At 41.9% G+C, this 25,665-nt stretch overlaps 1 protein-coding gene across 13 annotated transcripts in view; it reads left to right on the top strand.

Annotated features, from left to right (window-relative positions):
- The window catches only part of plekha5 (pleckstrin homology domain containing, family A member 5), a 460,471-nt gene that overhangs the window by 280,705 nt on the left and 154,101 nt on the right, over positions 1–25,665 (top strand). For all 13 annotated transcript variants that reach the window (XM_038811100.1, XM_038811097.1, XM_038811094.1 and 10 more), the window contains one exon: positions 23,621–23,725. In XM_038811100.1, the coding sequence (XP_038667028.1) occupies positions 23,621–23,725 (105 nt within the window). The remainder of the gene's footprint in view (positions 1–23,620; positions 23,726–25,665) is intronic.

Below are 25,665 nucleotides of genomic sequence, written 5' to 3'. Positions count from 1 at the left end.
CTATTACTTGCTGCTTATGCTGTTTGGCACACAAGTAGTCCTGCGTTGGAGCTTCGCCAGGTTGACACCTCATTTTTCGGTATGCCTGATGTTGCTCCTGGCATGCTCTCCTGCACTCTTCTTTCAATCAGGGCTGATTGTAATGGTAGAGTGGGGATATGCAGGATCATGAGGTTGCATATTGTGGTTGAATACCATTTTGCTGCTGCTGATGGCCCACAGCGCCTCATGGATGCCCAGTCTTGAGTTGCTGGATCTGTTCAAAGTCTATCCCATTCAGCATGTTAGTAGTGCCACACAACACGATGGAGGGTATCCTCAATGTGAAGATGGGACATTGTCTCCACAAGGACTATGCGGTGTTCACTTCTACCGATACTGTCATGGATAGATGCACCTGCAGCAGGCAGGTTGGCGAGGATGAGGTCAAGTATGTTTTTCCCTCTTGTTGGTTCCCTCACCACCTGCTGCAGTCCAAGTATAGCAGCTATAATGCAGCTTGGTCTGTGGTTGTACTACCAAGCCACTCTTGAAGCATTTAAGTCCCCCACCTAGTCGTTTTCTGCACTCTTGCAACCCTCAGTGCTTCCTCCAAGTGGTGTTCAACATGGAAGAGTACTGATTCATCAGCTGATGGTGACAGGTATGTGGTAATCAGCAGGAAATTTCCTTGTCCATGTAAAAATAATAATAATCTTCGTTATTGTCACAAGGAGGCTTACATTAACACTGCAATTAAGTTACTGTGAAAAATCTCCTAGTCACCACACTCTGAGCCTGTACTGGTACACAGAGGGAGAACTCAGAATGTCTAATTCACCTAACAAACACGTCTTTCGGGACTTGTGGGAGGAAACTGGAAAACCCGGAGGAAACCCACGCAGACACGGGGAGAACGTGTAGACTCCGCACAGTGACCCAAGCCGGTAATCAAACCTGGATCTCTGGCACTTTGAAGCAACGGTGCTAACCACTGTCTACCATGTCACCCACATGTTTAACCTGAAGCCATGAGACTTAATGGGGTCCAGAGTTGATGTTGAGGACTCCCAGGCAATTCCCTCCTGACTGTATACACAGTGCCACCACTTCTGCTTGGTCTGTCCTGCTGGTGAGATAGGACATACCCAGGAATGGTGATAATGCTGTCGGGGATATTGCCTGTAAGGTATGATTCTGTGACTTTGTCAGGCTGTTGCTTAACTAGTCTGAGACAGCTCTCCCAACTTTGGCACCAGCCCCCAGATGTTAGTAAGGAAGACTTTGCAGGGTCTACAGGGCTGGGTCTCCCATTGTTATTTCCGGTGCCTCGTTCAATGCCGGATAGTCCGTTCGGTTTAATTTCTTTTTTGTATTTTTGTAGTCTGTCCGGTTTCATTTCTTTTTTGTGTTTTTGTAGTGGTTGAGTGGCTTGCTGGGCCATTTAAGAGTCAACCACATTGCTGTCGTTCTGGAGCCACATGTAGGCCAGACCAGTTAAAGATGGCAGATTTCCTTCCCTAAAGGACATTAGAGAACCAGATGGGTTTTTCTAATAATCGACAATGGTTTCACAGTTATCTTTGGTCTTTCAAGTCTAGATATTTTATTGAGTTTAAACCCCACTACCTGCCGTGGTGGGATCCAAACCCAGGTCCCCAGATCAATATCCCGGTCGAGTCCAGTGACAATATCACTGTGCCACTGCCTCCCTCTCTTTCTTGCCCTTTGGGAGGCGACCATTCCTTTGTTCACTGTCAACACTCAAGCCTTCCCTCACTCCATTTTCCCTTTTCTCCATATTCTCTCTTTTCCCTCGCTGGTACTTCTAAAACTAGGCCCATTAGTCAACCCACCCCTGCCTTAAAAGTTTAAATTTACCCCCGCGATACTCTTTACTGTCTCAGCCCAGAGATTGGTTCCATTTCGACTCAGGTGAAGCTCATCTCTTTCAAACAGCTTTCTCCTTTCCCAAAACTGATCCCAATGTCCCAAAAATCTAAACCCGTCCCTTGTTATTTTGTCTGTGAGCAATCTGTGGTTCACATGCAGCTCTTTCAGTCTTATTCAATTCTGTTTGTACAGTCTCACTGCAAACTCCCTCACTTTTTTATGTTGAGCAATGTTGGCCTTTGCTTTAGTTTATCCTATTTTTATTCATAGATCATAGTTTGTACACTTGGCAATCTGGTTTCTCCATATTTGAATTGTTATAATGTTTTTTGTGGCACTATTAAATGTCACCCAAAGAACGGAGTACTAATAAATGGAGGTTTATAGAAAAAAGGCTTGAGAAGTTATAGTTTAGAAAGGAATGACCCATGTCAGGTCTTCAAGGTTATGAAGGATTAATGAGATAAATAGTGATAGATTGTTTTGACATGAGCAAGATGATGACAAAAGGGCCTACATTTAAAATGATTATGAAGACATTAAGGGAATTTTTTAAAAAACTTGAACTAGAAGCTGGTTAGAATTTGGAAATGCCAACCAGAAGCCATAGTTGAGGCCTGGTTCAGAAAGTTTTATTAAAAGTGAATTAGATAGTTGCTTGAAAAAGAGGAAGAGCAAAAAGTGTAAAGAATAAGCAGGGAAGTAGAATTAGACCACATTTCTTCAAATGTGTTAATAAGGTCAGCCACCCACCTTTTTATGTTGGCCGGGTCCAGATTGTTCTAATTTTGCATCAGTATTCTTCTAATTAACTATAATTTGATTTTACACAGCAGTCACACCATAATCTTTTATCCTATAATTATTTATGCTTAGTGTAATTAGTATAAATATACATGAGTTAATGGCCCAGATTTTAGCGAATGAGCAGCGTACATTGGTTATCATACTTGCAGCTCTCGCTGATTTTTCTTAATGAACTTTTGAGTGATAACCTATTGTCGTCAAGCGTCTGAAATTAGATCGGTGAAAAGGACAAGCAGCAGTGTGATTCTTTAACCAGTCAGATTGAAACATTCTTATTGAGGCATGCAAAGTTCAGGGCTTCCAAGTTTGACTATTTAATTCAAATGTAAAATCATTTACAGAAAGCGGAATAGGGAGGAAAGAAAAGATGGCGACAAAAAAGTTAAAATTAATTTTAATTTTTAAAAACATTTCCAACAATAATTAAAATCCTGTTAAATGAGAAACCACACTCTAAATGTTAATTGCCAAAGAAATTGCTTCGTATTATCACATCATTAGAAATTCATTTATACTTGAGTAGACTAGTCCAAGCTTTTTCTGAAGTCTTTCATGGGTAAGTACCATAACTTCATGCCCTTCATTTTTGATCCGGATTTTGCAGTAGAATTGTTGGTGACAGATACCAAGGCATGAATTGGACAGCAACCTCCGGTGAAGATAATATGCACTTAAACTTGGGAAACAGGATGTTTCTGTCCAATTTTCTCTGCCAAATCTCAACAAGATACCAGTGTAATAAAAATAGTGGGAGAGTGGTAAAACCATACAGCAATTTAATTAATCTAATGTTTAATCCTCTCTGATTACCAGTAGTTCACCATGTGTTACATCCAAGAATTTCAAATTCAAAATTCTACTTCTAATCTCAGCCCTGCAAACTAATCTCAATTACATTGTACAAAGTGCTCATGTTTAAGAAGTTAATTTTGTTTTACTAGAACCTACAAAAACCAAGGGTCATAATAGGAATAGGACCGATTAGGGACTAGAAAAGGAATTTAGACATGGAGTCTGGGGCATGGCTGAGGTATTAAATAAATACTTTGTATCTGCATTTACCAAGAAGGTAGGTGTTACCCAGCAATGGAGGCAGATTACAAAATTCTGTTTTTAGAAGGATTCAAAATTGTGTTGAATAGGCTGTTGAGGCACCGGGATTGAACAAGATGTATAAAAGAATATTGAGGAAAATTAGAATGGAAATTGCAGGGGCACTGGCCATAACGTTCCAGTCTTTTCTCGACTATGGAGCTGCCATAGGATTGGAGAATCACAAATGTTACGCCTTTGTGAAAAAGAGGGTTGTAAGGCTAGCCCCAGCAATTATAGACAAGTCAGTTTAACATCAGTGGTGGGCAAGCTTCCAGAAACAATTATTCGGGATAGAATTAGTAGTCACATGGAAAAGTGTGGGTTGATTAGGAAGATCCAGCATGGATTTCTGAATTAGAATCGTGTTTAACTATTGCTGGAGGTTTTTGAGGATTTCACAGAAATGGTTGATGAGATATTTCTATTGATGTGGTGTACATGGATTTTCAAAAGGTATTCGTTGCAGTGCCACAAAACAGTCTTGTGAAAAAAGTTATAGCTCATGGGATAAAAGTGACAGGAGAAATGTGGGTACAAAATTAGCTGAATAATAGAAAGCAGGGAGTAATGGTGGGAAGGTAAATGATAAGGATGATACAAGGAGTCTACAGAGGGATATGGACAGGTTAGGTGAATGGGCAAAAACTTGGCAGATGGTATATTATGTAGGAAAATGTGAAGTTATGCACTTCGGTCGGAAGAATAAAGGAGCTGAATATTATTTAAATGGAGAAAGGCTGCAGAAGCTGCAGCAAAGGGATTTGGAAGTCTTTGTGCACAAATCAGAAAAAAGCTAGCATGCAAGTTCAGCAGGTAATTGAGAAGGCAAATGGAATGTTGGCCTTTATTTCAAAGGGAATGGAGTATAAAAATAGGGAAGTCCTGCTAAAACTATACAAGGCATTAGTTAGACCACACCTAGACTACTGTGAATAGTTTTTGTCCTATTATCTAAAGACCGATATATTAGCATTGGAGGCAGCACAAAGACGGTTCACTAGGTTGATCCCGAGTATGGAGTGATTTTCTTATGAGGGGAAATTGAGTACGTTGGTCTGTTGTTGCACGTTTTACTATGGGTGTAATACGCGTTTATTGGAGTGTATTAACACGCCTCCGTTTAAAGGCCGTGTGCTTAACACTGCTAGGCTCTATGTATGTATTTTCAGCTCGGGAGTCGCCAGTTGCCGTATCTAGACAACTCACAGATATTCCAAGGTCAGGTTCAAAGTAATAAAACGATACACCGATTAGTAAGTTCCAAACGATCAATATTTATTATACAAATATAATAAATACGCATGCACACGCTAAGGGACTAAGCTATAACTAAACTAAGCGATCAGAATACTTAACTAAACAGGAACAGGCAAGGTCAGGGAGCAAGGCCTTCGTTCCGATCTTGGTCTGTAACCTTCAGAGAGCGTGCTGGTCGCTGGGGGTCTAGTGGGCCTGGTTCGCGTAGCGAGCGTCGTATGGTCACTTACGGTTCGGCGGCTGGTGCTCAACGGCTGGAGTCAGGATACAAGTTGAAGTTCTGGGTCGAGGTCAAAGCCAGAGCAACAGTAGAGCCGGAGCAAGTAAACAGCAGACAGGACCATGTGTGGGGTCTATCTTTTATAGGACCCCAATGTCCATGCCTCTTTTGGGGCGGGCTTTACCTTCAGGTATCGATTGGACCGAATTCTAATCGATATCTTTTGAATTTCCCCCAATGTGAGGGTTTCTTCTTGATGGAGGGGGCGGTTTCTATAGTGGATACTTCTGGTGCCGCTCTGTCTGGACATCCACTTAAAGTATCTATTCAAACCTGAATGTTGCCATTGTGTGTGCCCAGATCTGGATTGCCTCATTAATATGCAAAGCGTTTTGCTATTAACACCTTTGGTTTGAGATCTTCCACCTGGCCAGAAACTAGTTTTGCTGCTTGCAAAATGCTAATTAGTCTTTGCACACTGCTGTCTTGGCTAAACTGCTTTTTCCCTGCAGTCTTAGCAATTCTCCATCTTGTTAGCCCAGTGTCCATTTTAGGTGGCTACATTCCCTCCTTGTGATCCTCACAATCAAAAATATTGTGAAGGATCACCTATGCACGTTGCTTCGAGTGCTTCTGGGTGCCTTGTTTGTGTTCCCTGACCTCGGCAAGCTCCTGAGCGTCTACTCTGTCCTTGACTATGGGAAGAAAATTTTTTTACCTGACATCTCTACTTGGCGCTATGTCAAAGGGGACATGCATTACCAAAAACCGGGAACCTCTACCTATCACAACTATCCTTATCTTACCTTAAACATTTCATTACAGACTAAACCTCATCCATTCATACCACATCACATAACATTTCCTGACTCGGCAGTCGAGTTCAGGACAATATAATACATGGGTATATTTTATTTTTATTCACAGTGCTTTATTCATCATGGGGCAAAGGGGATTGATGAAACCGAAAAATAGGGGATCGAACTCCATAGACGGTTGAGGGGCAGGAACGGGAGGCTCTCCTCTTCCACTTCCTCAACCTGAGGGTCTGTACGAGTATGCAGAGGATTGCAATCACTATCAGTGATTCAATCACATATGACATGGAGTACCATGTCATAAATTTTGTGCACCAGGTCTGAACCTCACTGATCAGAGCTGAGCACGGGGGAGTTGCTGTGAGTGAAACATTTACGGCGGGGGTTGTGGGGGAAACGTGTCTTGCTTTGACATAAACAAATACAACATTTAAGAGCAATAAGTAGGCTTCCATCATCTTTTCTTCGTTCTTTTTCTCTTCCTCCTGTACGGCTGATCCTTGCTGTGATCCCTGTTTCGTCCTTCAAAAGCTATGGGATCAAGCACAGTATCTGTCAATACAGCTTAATATCCGTACTTGTTAGTGTATCTGTCTTTCAATTCCAATTGACCCATTAAAAATGACTGGCCAAGTCACACCCTGTGACTCCCCTCATTTTTTTTTTTCCAAAAGCGAATTTAATGAACACAATACACCTAACCTTTTCTCCTGCGAGCCGTCTCGCAGGCTTTGCTCATTTACCATCCGAATGTTCCTGGATGTAAATTTACATCCAGGAACATTCGGATGGTAAATGGCGGCCTAAGGGCTGCCTAACGAAAAATGAAAACAAATTGGAAACAAAAGGTCGAATGGGTTGCGTATGGGCCGCTACGGGTACGATTTGAATGGGATCCCGGGTAGGGTGTGCTGTGCCATACCCGAGCTTGGCTGACCAAAGTGGGTTCTCAGACATGGCGGGTCCTCAGTGCCGTTTGTCCACTGCCTGAGTAACCTGGATTAAACGGGCAAGAATGTGTTTACCGTGGGTTTGCAGCCTCTATTCGCCGAATAGAGGGGCACCTAAAAACAATGGAGGAGCCAAGATGCTCCTTCATCTGAAAACAGGGAACAAGTCGTGAACCGTGTCGGTTCACCAGAGGATACAACTGAAGTTCTCAGAGGTATCTGCGGACAAGCTAACGTGCGTGCGAGGTGGTCACAATCTTTTCAGCTGAAAAGATCTGCAATCAATCCCTTAACATATTAACAAGAAAAACAAACATAAACTGACAACAAAAACATACGTGCAGGTTCCATCAGAAAGGAGATCGCTTCCCTCAAGCGGTTCCTATTTTACATCATCTGGACACCTCACTTTTCCTCTGTCTCTGTGAACAGGGTCACAAAGGGGTTGCCGTATCGGGATTCAGACACCGTGTCGTCCTGCTCTCCCGGATCCCACACCCTTGTGTGGATCAGGCATGATATCTTTGAATTGTGTGACTGGGGGTCACGTTCGTCATTGCGGACAAGTCGGTACGAATTGTCCCTGTGCCAGAGTGTTGGGTCCAAAAGTGAATGGGTATTGTCGGGGTAGTCGGGGTCGGGTGGTGGGTCTGGGTTTTTAATGTAAGTGACTTCCATGGGGTCACTGTAGTCGGGGTCATTGTCGCTGCAATGTGGGCCATTTTATTGAATGGCAGAGCAGGCTCAATAGGCCAAGTAACCTATTTCTGCTCCTACTTCTTATGGTCTTACGGTTGATGGATATTTTCCAGGCTGGAGGTACATTTGCAGTGGTGTTCCTTGGGGTTGGTATTAGGGCACTTGCTTTTCCTAATAAATATTAATTATCTAGATCTTGGTGTGCCGGGGACAATTTCAAAGTTTGTGGATAGCACAAAACTGTGAAGAGGATAGTGTAGGACTTCAAAAGGACCTAGACAAGTTGGTGGAGTGGACAGATGGATGGCAGATGAAGCTCAATGCAGAGAAGCGTGGGGTGATATATTTTGGTAGGAGGAACATGGAGAGACAATATAAAATATCGGGTAAATCTTTTAAGGGGGTGAAGGAGCAGAGGGACCTGGGTCTATATGTGCCTAGATGGTTGAAGGTTGCAGGACACGTGAGGAGAGCAGTTAATAAAGCATATAATATTCTGTGCTTTATTAATAGAATGCAAGAACAAGGAAATTAAGCTGAGCTTATACAAGACACTAATTAGACCTGTACTGTTCTGGGTGTCACATGATAAGAAAGAGGTGAACGTATTTGAGAGAGCAGAAGAGGTTTACAAGAATGTTTGCAGGGATAAGAAACTTCAGTTATGAGGATAGATTGGAGAGGTTGGGACTGTTCTCCTTGGACAGAAGAAGGCTAAGAGGAGATTTGATAGAGATGTTCAAAATCATGAAGGAGCTTGACAAAGTAGATTGGGAAAACTGTTCCTGCATAAAAGGATCAAGAACAAGAAGGCACAGAATTAAAATGACTTTGTATGGGTCCTTCCTGGTTATTTCCTTTGTTCCCATTTATTTTATTCAATTTAATTATTCTTGGTCCCTAGGCCCATAATCAAAATGTGCCTGCTTGCCCTGGACAGTGTGTTCCTAGGTTTTGTATTTTGGAGAGGAAAAACCAAAGTCATCAGCACCGAATTAATCTTAAAAACCGGTTTTGCAGGAAGTCAGTTTCATTGGCTAACTGACAACCAGTGGATTTATCGGGGACAGTGTCTGTCTGACAAGTCAGTGATTGGTTGCTGCTTGATGCTTTCTGAAAGAGTTTGGCAGAAGTGTTTAAACCTTAGAAGGAGAAAGAACTGCTTTATTGTTCTAAAGCCAGTCAATGCCTGGCACATCCTTGCTGTAAACTTGAAATTATCCTGAGTCTACAGAAAAAATAGATAACCTGGCCAGAAGCCTCAAGATTCTCGAAGAAAGAGGAGCTGTTTTTTCTCCCCCTCTCTACCGCCGATAGCTTGCTGTCTTTGTGAGTCTATACTGAAGCTCATTACAAGCTGAAGGAAAGCAAAGTACCCAAACTGAAGGTCTAACCTTCAGAAAGACATTAACTAGAAGTCATCCTAGTGCATCAAAGATCCTTTCTTCTTTTATTTTGTTCATATTTTCTTTACCTCTCAATCACCCTTTCCCCTCTGTTGTTTGTATGTATGTAGAGTGGGGGTTGTTAGAAGTGTGGGGTGGATTGGGAAAGGGTTATTACATAGTGAGTTATATTTTCCATCAGCTTAATTATAATATTGTAGATAATAAAAGGTTACTTGTGTTAAAGTTACAAACCTGGTGACTGCATTTTATTGGGCTCAGCCAAGGTCCTCAGGTATTTTAAAATGGCACTTAATTTCACTTCTGTTGCAACTCTGGGTCAAGTGGAATTAGAATTGACTGCACACCAGCCCAAGGTGTGGTGACAATATGCAAAATAAACAAGTGTAATGTGGAAAAAAAGAACTTCTCCACACACCAAGTCGTTCGAATCTGGAATGTACTGCCTGGATTTGTGGTGGAGGAAGATTAAATCAGGGCGTTCAAGAGGGCATTAGATGATTACATGAATAGAAACAATGTACAGGGGTATGGGAAAAAGCATAGGGAATCGCACTAAGTCATTTGGAGAATGCATGAACAATGGGCCAAATGGCGGCCTCCTGCGGATTAATAATTCTGTGATCCTGCCCTGCGCAGTTAATATAGTTAACTATAAAGCTGTTATCCTTTCTATGTGGTACTGCATTCAGTTGATTTGTTTCAATTTTAACATTCCTACATAGTCTATTTTTCATGTTAAAACTTTCCCTTAATAAATTCCTGCAACTGCTCATTCCCCCTGCTTTTGTGTGAGATTAAAACTGGCAAAGATTAAAAGAGAATCACTCTTGCCAGGTGTACAGTAACTGTAGGTGACGCAGTAGTTCGCTCCAGGACTTGTGTAGTGTCATTTATGCTGACCTAATTTATGGCTCTAACCCATTTCTACCCCCCAGACAAAGAATTGGATGCATGTCAAAAGACTGGAAAATAACCAATGTATAACATTTATTTTCAAAAATGAAGACACAGTTATTTGAGATAAATCTAGGTCATTTAGTTAAACACCTGTGACAGGGATTTAGATACTTTGCAGATGAAATTATCAAACATCTAGCTATAAATAAAATAATTAGAAAAGGCCAACATGGATTTCCAGTTTGAAAATTACGCGAACAAACCTTGTGGCAGATATCATAGATAGGGAATATGCAGTGGATGTGGTGTATGTGGATTTCTAGACATCTTTTGACAATGTGCAACACAGAAGATTATTGGAGGTGGTTAAGGGATGTGGAATTACAGCAAGGAAAGAAAATTTGATTATTGGTTAGAAATGAGTAAACAGTACAGGGAATTCAAGGATGTTTCAAGGTAGTGGAGGCTGGAAACCATACCAGCCTTTAAAAAAGAACTTGAATGAGCACTTGAAAAACCATCACGTTCAAAGATATAGGACAATAATATTAATACTCTTTATTGTCACAAGTAGGCTTACATTAACACTGCTATGAAGTTACTGTGAAAAGCCTCTAGTCGCCACATCCCGGCGCCTGTTCAGGTACACTGAGGGAGAATTCAGAATGTCCAACTTACCTAATAGCACATCTTTCGGGACTTGTGGGAAGAAAGCGGAGCACCCGGAGAAAACTCACGCAGACACGGGGAGAACGTGCAGACTCCGCACAGACAATGAAGCAGGGAATCAAGCCCGGGTCCCTGGCCCTGTGAAGCAACAGTGTTACCCACTATGCTGCCGTGCTGCCCCAATTGCTGGTAAGTGGGATTAGCATGTGATTAGGGGCAATTATTGTTGGTGCAGACTTGATAAGATGAAGGGCCTTTTCTGCGCTGTATGACTCTGACTATGGTGAAGGATGGTGGTGATGAAGATGGAGAAAACGTTGGGGGCAATGACGCATCCCTGCTTGACTCCAGTCTTGACCTTGAAGGTTTCTGTCTTATTTCCGTCAGGGCCGACTGTAGCCGACATCTTGTCTTGGAGGAGTTAGAGGATGTTGATGACTTTCTCTGGACAGCTGGCCTTTCACAGGGTCTTCCATAGCACTTCCCGATTGACTGAGTCAAAAGCCTTAGTCAGATCGATGAAGGTCATGTAGACTGGTTGATGCTGCTCCTGACATTTCTCTTAAAGTTGCCGAGCAGTGAAAATCATGTCTGCTGTTCCATGATTTGCTCGGATGCTACACTACTTTCGGGAAAGATTTCTTCAGAGACTGAGAAAAAGTGGCTCCCAAGGATTTGGATGATTATCTTCCCCGCAATGGAGAGGAGGGAGATTCCTTGGCCGTTCCCATGAACCGCTTTGTCTCCTTTCTTGAAGATTGATGATGGCTCAGGAACAGCTGATGGAGGTGACGGGTGATCTCTTCTCCTCCAAGTTTGAAAATCATTGCTAGGATCCCATCCACTCCTGCAGCTTTACGTTCATCATGTGTTTAATGGTGACTTCGACTTTGGCCACGCTTCGTCGGAGTCCAAATCATCTTTGATGCATAGTTGGGGGATTTCCTCAAACCCATCCTCATCTATGGTGTATCACTGCTCAGGAGATCTTTGAAGTATTCTCTCCATCGAAGGCCAATGTTTTCTCTGTCCTTCATGGGTTCCTTCCTTACATTGCATCGGTTTGAGGCCTAGGCTATTGTGTCCATATCTTGCCTTGGTGGCAATGAAGAACCCTGGATGTCATGCTTGTCAACAAGGAGTTGCATCTCCTTAGCTTTTTCAGTCCACCATTGTTTCTTGATTTCCCTCATTCTTCTTTATACCGCCGCCTTGGCTAATTGATGAGCTCTCCTCTTTGCCTTGCTGGTTATGTTGTTTTGCAAGGCTCGGAGAGCTTTCCTCTTCTAGTCAATGAGTTCTTAGATGATGTGGTCATTCACATCGAACCAGTCTTGGTATTTCCTGGTCTTGTAGCCGATTGTTTCTTCACAGCTTGAGATGATGATTGTCTTCTGCTTTTTCCAGTTTTCCTCCACTCCGTTAGAATGGACACTGAGATTTTGAAAAAGACATTGTTGGAAGTTCACTCGCATGCTTGGCTCTTGAAGACATTCAACATTGATCTTTTTTCTAATTGATCTTCATCTTCCGCTGCTTCTGGTGGAGTTTGATGGACATAGAGGAGTGGATGAGCTAGTGGTCTATCCAGTAGTCATCTGCACTGGGCATCACTTTGGTGATAAGGGCATCCTTTTGGTGTCTGGATCAGATTATATGGTGGCATGGGGCAAAGTGGTTAGTACTGCTGCCAAACAGCTCCAGGGACCCAGGTTCAATTCCTGCGTTGGGTGACTGCATGTGGAATTTTCACATTCTCCCCGTGGCTGCATGGGTGCTCTGGTTTCCTCTCACAGTCCAAAGATGCGCAGGTTAGGTAGATTTGCCATGATAAAGTGTCCAAAGGTTAGGTGGTGTTACTGACTTATGGAGATAGTGTGGGAGATTGGGCCTAGATAGGGTACTCTTTTGGAGGACAGGTGCAGACTCAATGGATCGAATAGCCTCCTTCTAAATAGGGGGGACACTGTGGCACAGTGGTTAGCATTGCTGCGTCGCAGCACCACGGACCCAGGTTTAATTCCTGCCTTGGGTGACTGTCTGTGTGGAGGTTGCACATTCTCCCCGTGTTGTGTGGGTTTCCTCCGGTTTCCTCCCACAGTCTAAAGATGTTCAGCTCATGTGGTTTGACCATGATAAAACAATTGCCCCTTAGTGTCCAGGGACGTGTAGGTTAGGTTGAGTTGCGGGGATGAGACGGAGGGAGTGGCCTGAGGTAGGGTGCCCTCTCAGAGGGTCGCTACAAATCGAATGGGCCAAATGGCCGCCTCCTGCATTGTAAGGATTCTATGATGTCGAAGTTGATATGCCCATGCTTTGATCGTGGATGTCTCCAGGTAGTCTCAAACTTGTCTTTTTGGTGGAACAGTGTGTTAATGATGACAAGTTGATGTTCTACACATTTTGCAATCATGAGAGCTCCCTTGGGATTGCAATTCCCAACTCCTTCCTTTCTGATGGTTCCTTTCCAGATTTGGGAGTCCTTTCCAATCCTGGCGTTGAAGTCCCCAAGGAGGATGATCTTATCTTCCTTAGGAATGTTGGAGAGTATGGTGTCCAGGGTGTAGTACAAACCTTCTTTGGACTCATCATTGGCATCAAGGGTTGGGGCATAGGCACTCAACAAGCATTGCCGGCTGGATCTTGGCACGTTGTACATGGAGGGTGATGAGGTGCTCATTGATGCCGACGGGGAGCCTCGAGAGTTGGTTGATGAGTTTGTTCCTGATGGCGAAACCAATTCCATGCTTCTGGGCTGATTCTCAGGTTTTCCTTTCCAGAAGAAGGTTTAACTACCGCCATCTTCCCTCTGCTGCCCTTTGCCTGCTCTTCAGGTCTCTTGCAAAGCAGCCATGTCAATATTGAAGTGCCTGAATTCACAGGCAACAAGGGAAGATCTGTGTTCCAGTTGATTATTTTGCTCATTCTCCATGAGAGTTTCTACATTACAGGTTCCGAACTTCAGTTTAAGTTTGATTTTCTGACCCCAAGTAGTTGAGCCTGCTGAATGCGGTTGGGGAGGGAACAGGCCATTTACAGGGCACTTTTTCGTACAAAAAGAATTGGAACAGTCCAGTAGATAGGATTACATTGGATATATAACACAAAATCAGGCTCTTTAGCCTGCATTTATGCTCCATTGAACCTCCTGCTGCCTTTCTTCATCTGAATCAATCATCGTAACCCTCTATTCCCCTCTGTGTAGGTGCAGGAAAACTTCTCTTCCGCTTGACATCAACATGAGGTGGACCAGATACAGATTTAAATCTTCCATTGTGAACTCAAATCCTTAATTTGTGGCAAATCCCTGCTGTCAATTGATTGTATCTGATGTAAAAATCAATTGTCCTGGTACTCCTGGGGCGGGATTCTCCGGGAATCGGCGGGGCGGGCAGAAACGGCGCAGTGGAGTGGCGGGAACCACTCCGGTGTCGGGCCGCCCCAAAGGTGCGGAATTCTCCACACCTTCAGGGGCTAGGCCGGTGCCGGAGTGGTTTGTGCCCTGCCGGCCGGCATGGAAGGCCTTTGGCGCATTGCCAGCCGGGGCCGAAGGGACTCCGCCAGCCGGCGCAGGTCCATGCATGCGCGGGAGCGTCAGCGGCTGCTGACATCATCCCCGCGCATGCGCGGGGGGGTTCACTTCGCGGAGGCTTACACGGCCGACGCGGAGGAATAGAGTGCTCCCACAGCAGAGGCCCACCCACGAATCGGTGGGCCTCGATCGCGAGCCAGGCCACCGTGGGGGCACCCCCGGGGCCAGATCGCCCCGCGCCTCCCCCAGGACCCCGGAGCCCGCCAAGTCCCGCCGGTAAGGGACCTACTCCAATCTACGCCGGCGGGCCCTGCATAGAACGGGTGGGACTTCGGCCCATTGCGGGCCAGAGAATCGCCGGTCGGGCCACTGTGAGCGGCTGCCGACCGGTGCAGCATAGTTCCCGTCCCCGCTAAATCTACCGGAGAATTCGGCAGCCAGCGGGGGCGGGATTTACGCGCCCCCCAGCGATTCTTCGATTCGGTGGGGGGTCGGGGAATCCTGCCCCTGACCTTTGGATTTCCTCAAGTGTCAATCAGATTCGTTTCACTTTTGCTATTGCATATCTGTTGAGATCTTTCTCTCACACACGTATGTATGCTCTTCAGTTGCTTTTTGTAGCTGCATTAAACAAACCTACACTGCAGTTGAATGCTGTGAAAATAATGGAATCCATTTGATCTCCATGTCGCTGTTAGCATTTGGAGGTTTACAAAGGGGCAGCACAGTGGTTAGCACAGTTGCTTCACAGCTGCGGGGACCCAGGTTCGATTCCAGCTTGGCTCGCTGTCTGTACGGAGTCTGCACATTCTCCCCGTATCTGTGTGGGTTTCCTCCGGGTTGCTCATCGCAACTTCGGAATCCTCGACGAAAATAGAGTATCTATGGACCAAATTCAAAATCCAAGACATCACCACTCGTAATCTGAATATAAACTGGAAGTTGTTTAAACAACAATTTCAACTCTTATCTGGAAGCTAATGATTTAAACGCTGCGCCTTATGCAAGATTAATTGTTTTGCTTCTGTCCCTAGCAGGACAGCAAGCAATTGAAATATATAATTTGTTTTATTTTGCTGCTGCTGAAGATAAGTCGAAGTTTGAATAAATTATCGCGAAATTCGATGACCATTGCAAACTAATGAAATTTTAGAAAGATTCAGGTTTCATTAAAGTGTTCAAAAAGTTGGTGAACTGGTGACTAACTTAATTACAGATCTCAGACTCTTAGCTCAAACATGTAACTATACGAATCTTCACGATTCTCTTGGAACAGATCAAATTGTTCATGGAATTACTGAATATTCTGTGCGAGAAACTTTACTTCGGCAAAACGATTTAATGTTGAAAATTGCGATAGAAAAGTGTAACTCCAGTGAACAGACCAAAAGTCAGTATTTAGAATTTTATCCCAAGGAAAAAGGTGCGAAAGTATTCCTCGAGGGAGAAAAAATAAAAAGGGAGTTACAGGTAGCACAGAGGACTGTACGGAACAGCAGCTACCCAGCGTACGCAATTTCAAGCTCGGGGCATGCGCACTATGCACAGAAATGCGAGGCGTCGCAAAAGAGGTCTGCGTATGTGCAAACATCACAAATATGCGCGAACATCACAAATACATCACGACGCCAATGTGATGATGTGTCATAGGTGTGGTCATGCACACTAAAAGGCACAATGCCCTGCTTTTGGAAAACGCTGTGTGAGATGTTCCAAGCTTAAGCATTATGTTTCTCAGTGTCAATCATCTGCAAGTTATCCTCCTCCTGCACATAAAAAGAATGTGAGAGCTGTTGACAAAGTTAAACAAATCAACACTCAACAAGATTTCACACAAGATGATGATATTTTCTCGTTGTCAAATACTGTCTCCATTGAATTGGTTGAGGCATCTACGCTGACTAATCTGCAAGCAAACAAAAAGAATCTTCAAGCAACAAAAAAAGCTCGACATGAAAATGAAAAGGATCTTCAAGCACCAAAAGATGAAGAAGTCAACGTCGTCAGCAACGAATGGATGACTACTGTCCATATTAATAATGTTCCAATCTCATTCAAATTAGACACTGTCACTTGAGCGAATCTTCTTAATTCCAAAGATTTGTCTACGATTAAAAGTCACTGTGACATAATTCCTCCAGAGTGCTCTTTAAAAGATTATAATGGTAATCCAATTTTCCCATATGGATCGTGTTATTTGAGTTCCACCAATCAGGATATTCACAAACAAATCAGATTCGAGATAGTGGATGACAATCGTTCTTCACTATTGGGTGCTCAAACGTGTAAGGATTTGCAGTTCATTCAAACAATTTTCCTCAATACTTGTGAATCAGCTACACTTAAAGAAGACATTCAACAACTTTTACATGAATACCCTAATGTATTTCAAGGCATGGTACTCTACCATATAAGTACAAGATACTTTTGAAAAAAGATGCCAAGCCTGTGACACGCTCACCAAGACGTGTATCTGCTCCTCTCAGAGACAGATTGAAAGCTGAACTAACAGGATTGCATTCACAAGGAATAATATCAAAGGTAACAGAACCGACTGACTGGGTTAGCTCCCTAGTCTGTGTCAAAAAACCAACAGGTGACATTAGAATCTGTATGGATCCAAAAGATCTCAATCGTAATATTAGAAGAGAACACTACCCAATACCAAAGAGAGAGGAAGCCACATCAGAAATGGCCAATGCCAGAATTTAAATCGTCTTCGAGAAGTGTTCAAAAGAATATACAGCTACAGTTTAAAGCTGAACCAAGCTAAATGTATGTTTGCTGCCTCTTCTTTGAAATTCTTAGGTGATATTACAGCCAATGGTATCAAGCCGGACGAAGACAAAGTGCAAACCATCAAATCAATGCAAATACCGCAAGACAAGAAAGCAGTCTTACGCTTTCTAGGATTTGTTAACTTTCTAGGGAAATTCATCAAGAATCTTTCCAGTAGAACAACCATATTACGGCAGCTGATCAGAAAGAATACTGAATTCAATTGGACTCAGAGTCATACTAAAGAATGGACAGATCTGAAACAACAATTGATCCAAGCTCTCAGCTTATCCTTCTTTGATCCAACCAATCCCACCAAAATTTCAACTGATGCTAGTAAAAATAGCATAGGTGCAGTTCTACTGCAACAAAACCATTTAAATGTATGGGTTCCCATAGCCTTCACATCCAGATCCATGACTGTGACTGAGTGTAAGTACGCCCAGATTGAAAAGGAGTGTCTAGGACTTGTGACTAGAATTTCCATGTTCCACGAATATGTTTATGGCTTACCCAGGTTTACAGTAGAGACAGACCATCATCCACTTGTACACATCATTGAAAATAATTTAAATGAAATGGCACCACGACTGCAAAGGTTAATGATGAAATTGCAAAGATACGATTTCAATTTGATATATACTCCAGGCAAAGATTTAATAATAGCTGACACTCTATCCAGATCCATCAACACTGATATTCTTCATGAGGAATCAATCAATGACATTGATTGTGACCTGCAACTTTTCAGAGAGTTACTTCCAACCTCTGATTCAAAGCTTCAACAAATTTGAGAAGAAACACCAAAAGATGCTGCCTTGATCAAAGTTATACATTATCCACAACATGGATGGCCCAATGGTCATTGTCCACAATACCAGAGCATGCAGTCTGAACTGACTATCTTGGATAGTATTTTGCTAAGACAGGATCGAATTGTCTTCCAGACAGCATGAAGTCAGAAATGCTTACTAGGCTTCATAAAGGTCATCTAGACATGGAGAAATGTAAACACCGAGCCAGACAATCAAGATATTGGCCAGGTGTAAACAAAGATATATCTGACATGATATCATCATGTTCAACGTGTCAAGTACATCAGAATCAACAATGCAAGAAACCATTACAACAGCATGGTATCCTTACGTCACCATGGGTGAAAGTGAGTATCGATCTCTTTCATTCGTTGGATAAGGATTATGTTTTAGTTGTTGACTATTTTTCTAATTTTCCTGAACAACATTTTACTGTGAAGAAACTTCAGCAACAGAGACTGAAACAAAAACAGTAGTTTGATCTACTTGCAAAAGATTTGTCAGTTATAACAGAAAATGATATTGTTCGATTCAGACTTCCTGAAGGAGGTTGGTCTGACATTGCTCATATCATTAGGCAATTCTCTCCCCAGATTTTATCCGATTAAAACTTCAGATGGCAGCATCTATAGAAGAAATTGTCGTGATCTACTTCAAGTCAAAGATCAAACACAGATTTTTCCTCATCTTGACTTAGATCACACAATTTCGAAACAAGTTGAACATCAACTAAATTCCAATCTGACAAGCAACAAGAACATTAAAACTTCTTCATCGCCTATGAAATTAAGAAGATCGACAAGGGGAAGACGAAGACCAAATCGACTGAATTTGTGTGAACTTTTACATAATTCTAGTGATTGCTGTACTCTGTAACCACTGTATTTCACATGTAAAATGTTCTTTTAATATTTGCAAGAAAATATTTTCTAAAAAAGGGGGGAATGTAGTGATCCCTGCATATCAATATACAATATCAATACATGTAATGCAAGTTCAGGCAATTGAACACTAGAGGTCTCACTATCAGAACCTACATTAATAGTTTTCCCGCCCTTTCTAGGAGAGTGTGTATCAGGAGTGAAGAGAGAACAGACAGTAAAGCTAGAGATTGAAGTTATTTGTTATCAAAGCATTGTATTGTATAATTTAGTTAGTTACCTCGACAATTGTTTCTTTATTTTACTCGTTGAGTATTAAGTAAAAAGAACTCACAATATTTATTTATATTACTCAAAAAATTAGTTTATATTTACAAGAAGACTACTGCTCGTTCTCCCCGTGTCTGCGTGGGTTTCCTCCGGGTGCTCTGGTTTCTTCCCACAGTCCGAAAACGTGCAGATTAGGTGGATTGGCCATGATAACTTGTCCTTAGTGGCCAAAAGGTTAGAAGAGGTTATTGGGTTCGGGGATAGGGTGGAAGTGAGGGCTTAAGTGGGTCGGTGCATACCCGATGGGCCGAATGGCCTCCTTTTGCACTGTATGTTCTATGCTCATTTCAACAACTTGGCTGGTTCAGAAGAGTAATATATATATTACGTACGGTAATATAAAAGAGCTGACTTTGGAAACCTCAGAAATGAAAATAAATTTGTTCTGCACGGTGGCAAATTAGGACAAGATCACTTCTGCAACTTTTTTAATAGTGATTGTCCTTTGAAATACTGCAAAATAGTTACAAGGTGATCGCTATTTTAAAACTGTTTGGCTTGCAAGATAGTCAACTAACCTTGAAATCAACTCCTGGAGAAGAAATTTGTCATCATAAAAAAGAAAATTGGGATGTGAAAACAAATCCACCTTTTTGATAGGCCTCATTTTTGCTGAAGTTTGGTATCAGATCACTGCTCACTGGCCCCCCAGTAATAATCAAAAATTTTATTACAATGGTCTTTAACTGTCAACTCCCCTTGATCAAGGATCTAGTTTAATAGAAAAGCTGTTATTGTCAGATGTGGTTTGATCGTTTAAATAATTCAGTGTGTATTTTTGAAATAACTGGATTATAAATATATTGCTTTTCTTGGAAGTGTCAATGTGCTTGACAGGAAGCCAAATTGTACACTGAAACGCAAAGTTAATTATGGCTATTCAGCGACATCAAAATAAACTCATAGTTGGTCATTTTGATGTAATATAAAAGTTTGAACTGATATAGTTTGAGAAATCCAAACTGTACCTTGTTCTGAAGATGCAGCATAATCCGATATTTGATTTTGCTGTATTTTCAGCTGTGAGGAAGTTTTAAATTGAACATCTGTATTATTTACTCTTCGAATTAATCATGTAGCAATAGGCTCTGTAATTTCAAGAGCTGTTGATGTTTAATTTTTGGCATTTTATTCAAAACAATAAGTCAATGCTAGTATGACAGTATATTGAGTCATCCAAAGTCGTGAACTGTTTTGTACCTTGAAAATATTAACTTTTTGCAAGTTAATTTGTGAAGGATCTATAAATATATTGATACAATAATATATGAATATTTATTCAAACTACTGGCGGAAGTTATGAATATGTAACTTCTATGTCAATAGGATGTGTCGTTAAGGGACAATGATTTTTTTATCTTTAAAAAAACCTTCCAACACCATCTGCTCCTATTAGGTTTGACCATAGCTTTTTGGTGAACCGATATTGTAGTTTTGTTTTGTTTTGGTTTGCTGCTATAGTGCTTTCCAGTTATATTTAAAATGTTATTTCTTCCCAATGAATTAGTATAGATTGGAACTGTCCAGTAAAACTGCAATGTAACCCTTTTCACTAGAGGACAATGCGAAATGGATCTTTTTTATTGGCAGTGGAGAGGGTATCATTTCAGTATAAAACTGCTGTTGCACCTAGTTGTCACCTTGCAGCTGATACTTCATGAATTTCTGTTCTGTTGACAAATATAATGCTGACTGCGCACAATAACTACTCCAAATTGTACTGCACATAATTAAGGCCTATGTACAGCATAGCCTACATTACTTTAATTTACATAAAGTTGTGCTGAAGTGGTCACTATTATTTGATTGATGTGTTGCACAGTACATTGCTGTTAATTTGAGCAGTGAGACTCACGCCAATGGACAAATACAAATTGAGTGAATCCATAAAATATGTTATATTGTTAAAGTGCTGTGCTGGCTTCTCAGTACAACGGGACCAGCAAAGTGCTATTCCAATGTATGACCTGCGCTATTGTTACATATCAATGCAAGTATAAGCTGAAATGATAAGGGAGCATTAGTTTGAATAATTTTAGAAACATGAAAGTGATGTGAAAGTCCTGATATATTGAAGGCATTGATGCAGGTGTGGATTATTAACTTGGATTCATGATTTCACCTGACTCTGAAGGGAAGAGAAGATCAAGGAATTACCAGTATAAAGGTACAAATATTACGGTGCAGGGTCGATGGGTCTATAGCAGCCTCATTATCCTAGACCTTGGGTTATATCGTGCTGATACTAATTGAGGTACAAGTGTCAAACAATGTGGCAAATCATGCAGTGATAAATATTAATGGCTCAGTGGCATTCCTCTGGAATTCAAACCATCACTCAATATATTTTAATATAGTGTTTGTATAAGGTTCTCTGTGCTTGGGGGTTTAAAATTGATGGGCAGCATGTAGCTAATTGCTCCAACATTTCAGCATTGGTTCTTTGAAAATGACTGAATTGATGAACTAAGTGAAAGATTCTGTGACTAGAACTCTCATTCCTGGTGCAGAGACCACTCGCTCCATAACCTAGTCGCTGACGAGCGGCAGAGGAAAGCCATAGCCAAATTGCCGGCTGTTACTTTCGGACAACTGCAAGTTGGGTGACAACTGAAGTCCAGTGCTGCCACAGTCGTTGGGGGGGGGGGGGGGGGGGGGGGGGCGGCCGGCATTGCCAGGGCTGGGGGCACTGGTGGGGAGTGGTCGAGGGGTGGTGAGCCTAGCCAAAGGGGTCACTATTTGGCAGGCTGGGTCAGCGCATGGCTGGTGCCATGTTGCACAGCGCTGCCGCTGCAGGCCGCCGCCATGCGTATGCACAGCCACGGACCCAGCAATTCTCCAGCCGTATCTGCAGCTAGAGTCGGGTGCTCTACGCTGCGTGCCTGCTAGCACCCTCACCAAGGATTGGAGGATTGGTTGCCATTTTGCGCCATTTTTTTCGGTCGTGAAACGCCACCGTTCCCACTCTAGTGTCAGCAATTAGTCTCAGAATCGGAGGGTCCAGACCATGAAGTGTGTAGATGATTGAATTTCAATATATGCTTTCAAATTCAGAACCTTCACTAATTTGAAGGGGTGGCAAGTAAATATATTGTTGAATGGAACCATTTTTGGTTCATTCATATTGTTCTCCCATCTAGTGCCTTGACAGTTTTGACTGGATCAGCAGGGAGATGAGCAAAGCTGAAGTAGATTGTTTCCTTTAAGTCGATGTAAAAGTTGAAGTTGAACTAAGCTGTACAGGTGTCCTCCAACTCAAAAATGTCTTGAGGTAACAAGCATCAATTTGGTTGTGGCCTTACTGTATCACTTGTTTAAAGAACTAATCTAGGGGAAAAGCTTAGAATTGTCTCTGTACCAGAAGTGAGAGTTCTAATCGCAGTCTTTTCCTTGTAACTTGACTATTGTAATAATGCTCACGAATAAGACACACAATGGTGTGAAGTCTGCGGGAAATCTCACCATATAGATGCTGAGCTCAATATTTGGGACCTCAACCTCTCTCTATTTACGATACAGTACCCTTAACTCTAGGCAGTTACATCTTACCCAGTACCATCGCTACTTTCTTTGGTTTACATTGGCTTGCAGAACTCATCATTCCAGAGACTTGGGCAAGAGATCTCCGGTCATCGGTGTTCGCTTTTCACCGCTAGCAGCGCAACAAGCCTGTGGGTTTGAATGGCATGGGGTGGTTTCAATGGGTAATCCCTTTGACAAGCGCAGGAAGGATAGAATCCCGCAGCCAGCGAATGGTGCATCGCCGAGTAATACACGGCTGGGGGACCAGAGAATTCCACTCTTGATGTCTCCAACTTTGAGATCCATGCCCTTTACTCATAACCTGCCCATCCAACTATAACTAGGGTAAAAACAACTAAGACAGATATCAAAATTACATAAACGATAAGTAGCTACCTTTTACGACTCTACAAAGAGCCCTTGAAGACATGAGCTGATTTTGGACAATGTTCTGAATACTGTTTCAGCAGTCTCCTGTAGATTCTGTCCAGGAATAACAAAATGGAGTACTCGGTGCTAGAATGAACCCAAGCATAATCTAACTTAACATAGCTTCTCTAAGAAGTCTGTGACAGAGTGGGAGGAGAACCTGATGTGGAAAAAGAGACTAAGCAAAGTTTGGATATGTGTTGAGAGCTTCAGTTAGGATATGAAAATGAAAAGGAATAGTTTGCAGTATTTCTAAATGGCTATACAATTTGAATGAAATTTTGTCAAATAATTTCCTGAAACCTTTTACAAATATGTGATATATATTTAAAAATAGCTGCCCTTGGACTCCTTTTCCGACATTCTAAAATCTGGAAGGACGCAAAAACCAGATCCTGCCCTGGAAACTACAGTCCCCATTAGACATTGCTCTTAGTCATACATTAGTCGTGATTCGCTGGTCCCTTGCTCTTTGAGTCCGGGTTTAACAACAGAAGCAGTAAAATTTGGCTACATGTACACTTACTTCCTCATATCTCAAATTTTCTTATTTGTTTTCTGTTAAACTGTAGAATTTATTTGGCGCACTTAAAATTATTTTTTAACTGATTCTGTATTTGTTCTCTCAATCCCTATTCAGTCATCAAGACCTTCAAAGAAAATTCACAATTTTGGCAAACGGTCAAACTCTATTAAGAGGAATACAAATGCACCAGTGATAAAGCGTGGCTGGCTTTATAAACAGGTAAGCTCCACTGTTTGAATTATATGGCATTTTTCTGGTGTTGGGGGGAATCTATTTTTATACATCACATAAAACAAATAAATTTATTTCTCAATATACATTGGGGTATTTCAAGTACTGAAATAATAGTCAAACATCAAAAATATTCATGTATACTGAGACAGAATAATTTAAGCTATCCAGTTACCCACACTCTTTCCCCTCCCCCTACCCCAACAATATATTTTAGCCATGATATTTCAGATTTGTAATTTGATAAAGTAAACTGGAAAACAGTTGTTTGCTCAAATGACAATTGAGCAGACAGAAACATTTTTCTCGAGGGCAGTGATGTTGAATAGACAAATCTGCTCTCAATAACCCAGGGAAAGATGAAATCCAAGAAAACAGATGACAAACAAGTCCACATTATCTTTCTACTAATTTCTGGAATTAAGCACAGCTCCCAAAGTACTGCCGTCCACTGTTAATCTTCCATTAAATATAATTGTATCAAAATTATAGAATTTCAGACTTGCATAACCTATAGCAGCGTTATATTATCCTTGCCAGTTCTTTTAACATTGTCAGCCTATTCACTTTTTAAACCAGCTGTTCCTCATTAAAATCTATGAGACCTAATTTTCTCATAGATCAATTCTGTGCAATCTGGACGGGGAGCTGTTTTGAGCCTGATTTAACATTAGGCCGATGAAAGTCTCACTCATCGTAATTTTCCTTTCACTGTCAGAAGACATGCCTCATTGGAATCGAGGAATACTGGGGCTACAGAAAAACATAAACCATTTAACCTCATACACACTATACTGTTTTTTCTAAATTCTCATCAATCTCTACTGAGTTTACAAAAGCAGTCTTAATTTATTAATTGCCAACTTAAGTGCTGCAGATCAAACTCTGACAAGCCTCTGCTTAAAGTAATTATATTTTACCTTTCCAAATTTATTTTTCTGAATTGAGGCCATGTGGTTTTGTAGCCTTTGTGGCGAGACCAAACCTATTATTAGGTATCTATTTGTTTAATCTACTCCGATTCTTGAATATTCCTCTAATATCTTTCTTGAGCCTTCTCTTTTCCAGTATACATATTTCCACTTTCTGTATCCTCAAAGCCAAGATGTCCTGCCTTTAGTAGGCAACTAAAATTGTGCACAATCTCCAGGTGTGGCTGAATTAACCTTTTGTATAAGCTCTGTACTGCTTCTTCAGATGTGAACACTTTCCCTCTGATTTTACAGCCCCTAACCAAACAGCTCCAACACTAGCATCTCCCCGGCAATGTGGAAAGTTACCTAGATATGTCCTGTCTACAAAAAGCAGCACAAATCCAACCCAACCATTTACTGCCCCATCATCAGCAAAGCAATGGAAGGTGTCGTCAACAGTGCTATCAGCAGCACATACTCAGCCGTATCCTGCTCACTGATGCTCAGTGTGGGTTTCGCCAGGGTCGCTGAGCTCCTGACCTCATTACAGCCTTGATCCAAACATGTGCAAAAGAGCTGAATTCGAAGTGAGGTGAGAGTGACTGCACTGCCCTTGACATCAAGGGGCTTGAGAAAACTGAAGTCAGTGGGAATCAAGGGGAAAACCAACCACTGTTTGAAGCCATACCTAGCACAAAGGAAGATAGTTGTCATTGTTGGAGGTTAATCATCTCAGTCCTGTGACATTGATGGGGAATTTCACATGGTAGAGTCCTCAGCTTAAAATCTTCAGCTGTTTCAGAAATTACCTTTTCTTCTTCATAAGATCAGAAGTGAGGATGTTCGCAGATGATTGTACAGTGTTCAGCACCCTTCGTGACTCTTCAGATACTGAAGTTGTCCGTGTCCATATGCAACAATACCTGGACAATGTTTGTTCATGGGCTGATAAGTGGCAAGTAACATTTGCGCCATTCAAGTGCTAGGCAATGACTATCTCGAAGAATAGAGAAT

The sequence above is a fragment of the Scyliorhinus canicula genome, chromosome 11, assembly GCF_902713615.1.
Source record: "Scyliorhinus canicula chromosome 11, sScyCan1.1, whole genome shotgun sequence".
NCBI lineage: Eukaryota > Metazoa > Chordata > Chondrichthyes > Carcharhiniformes > Scyliorhinidae > Scyliorhinus > Scyliorhinus canicula.
Note: the sequence above shows the minus strand (reverse complement) of the source record. Positions and strands in the feature narration are given on the sequence as shown.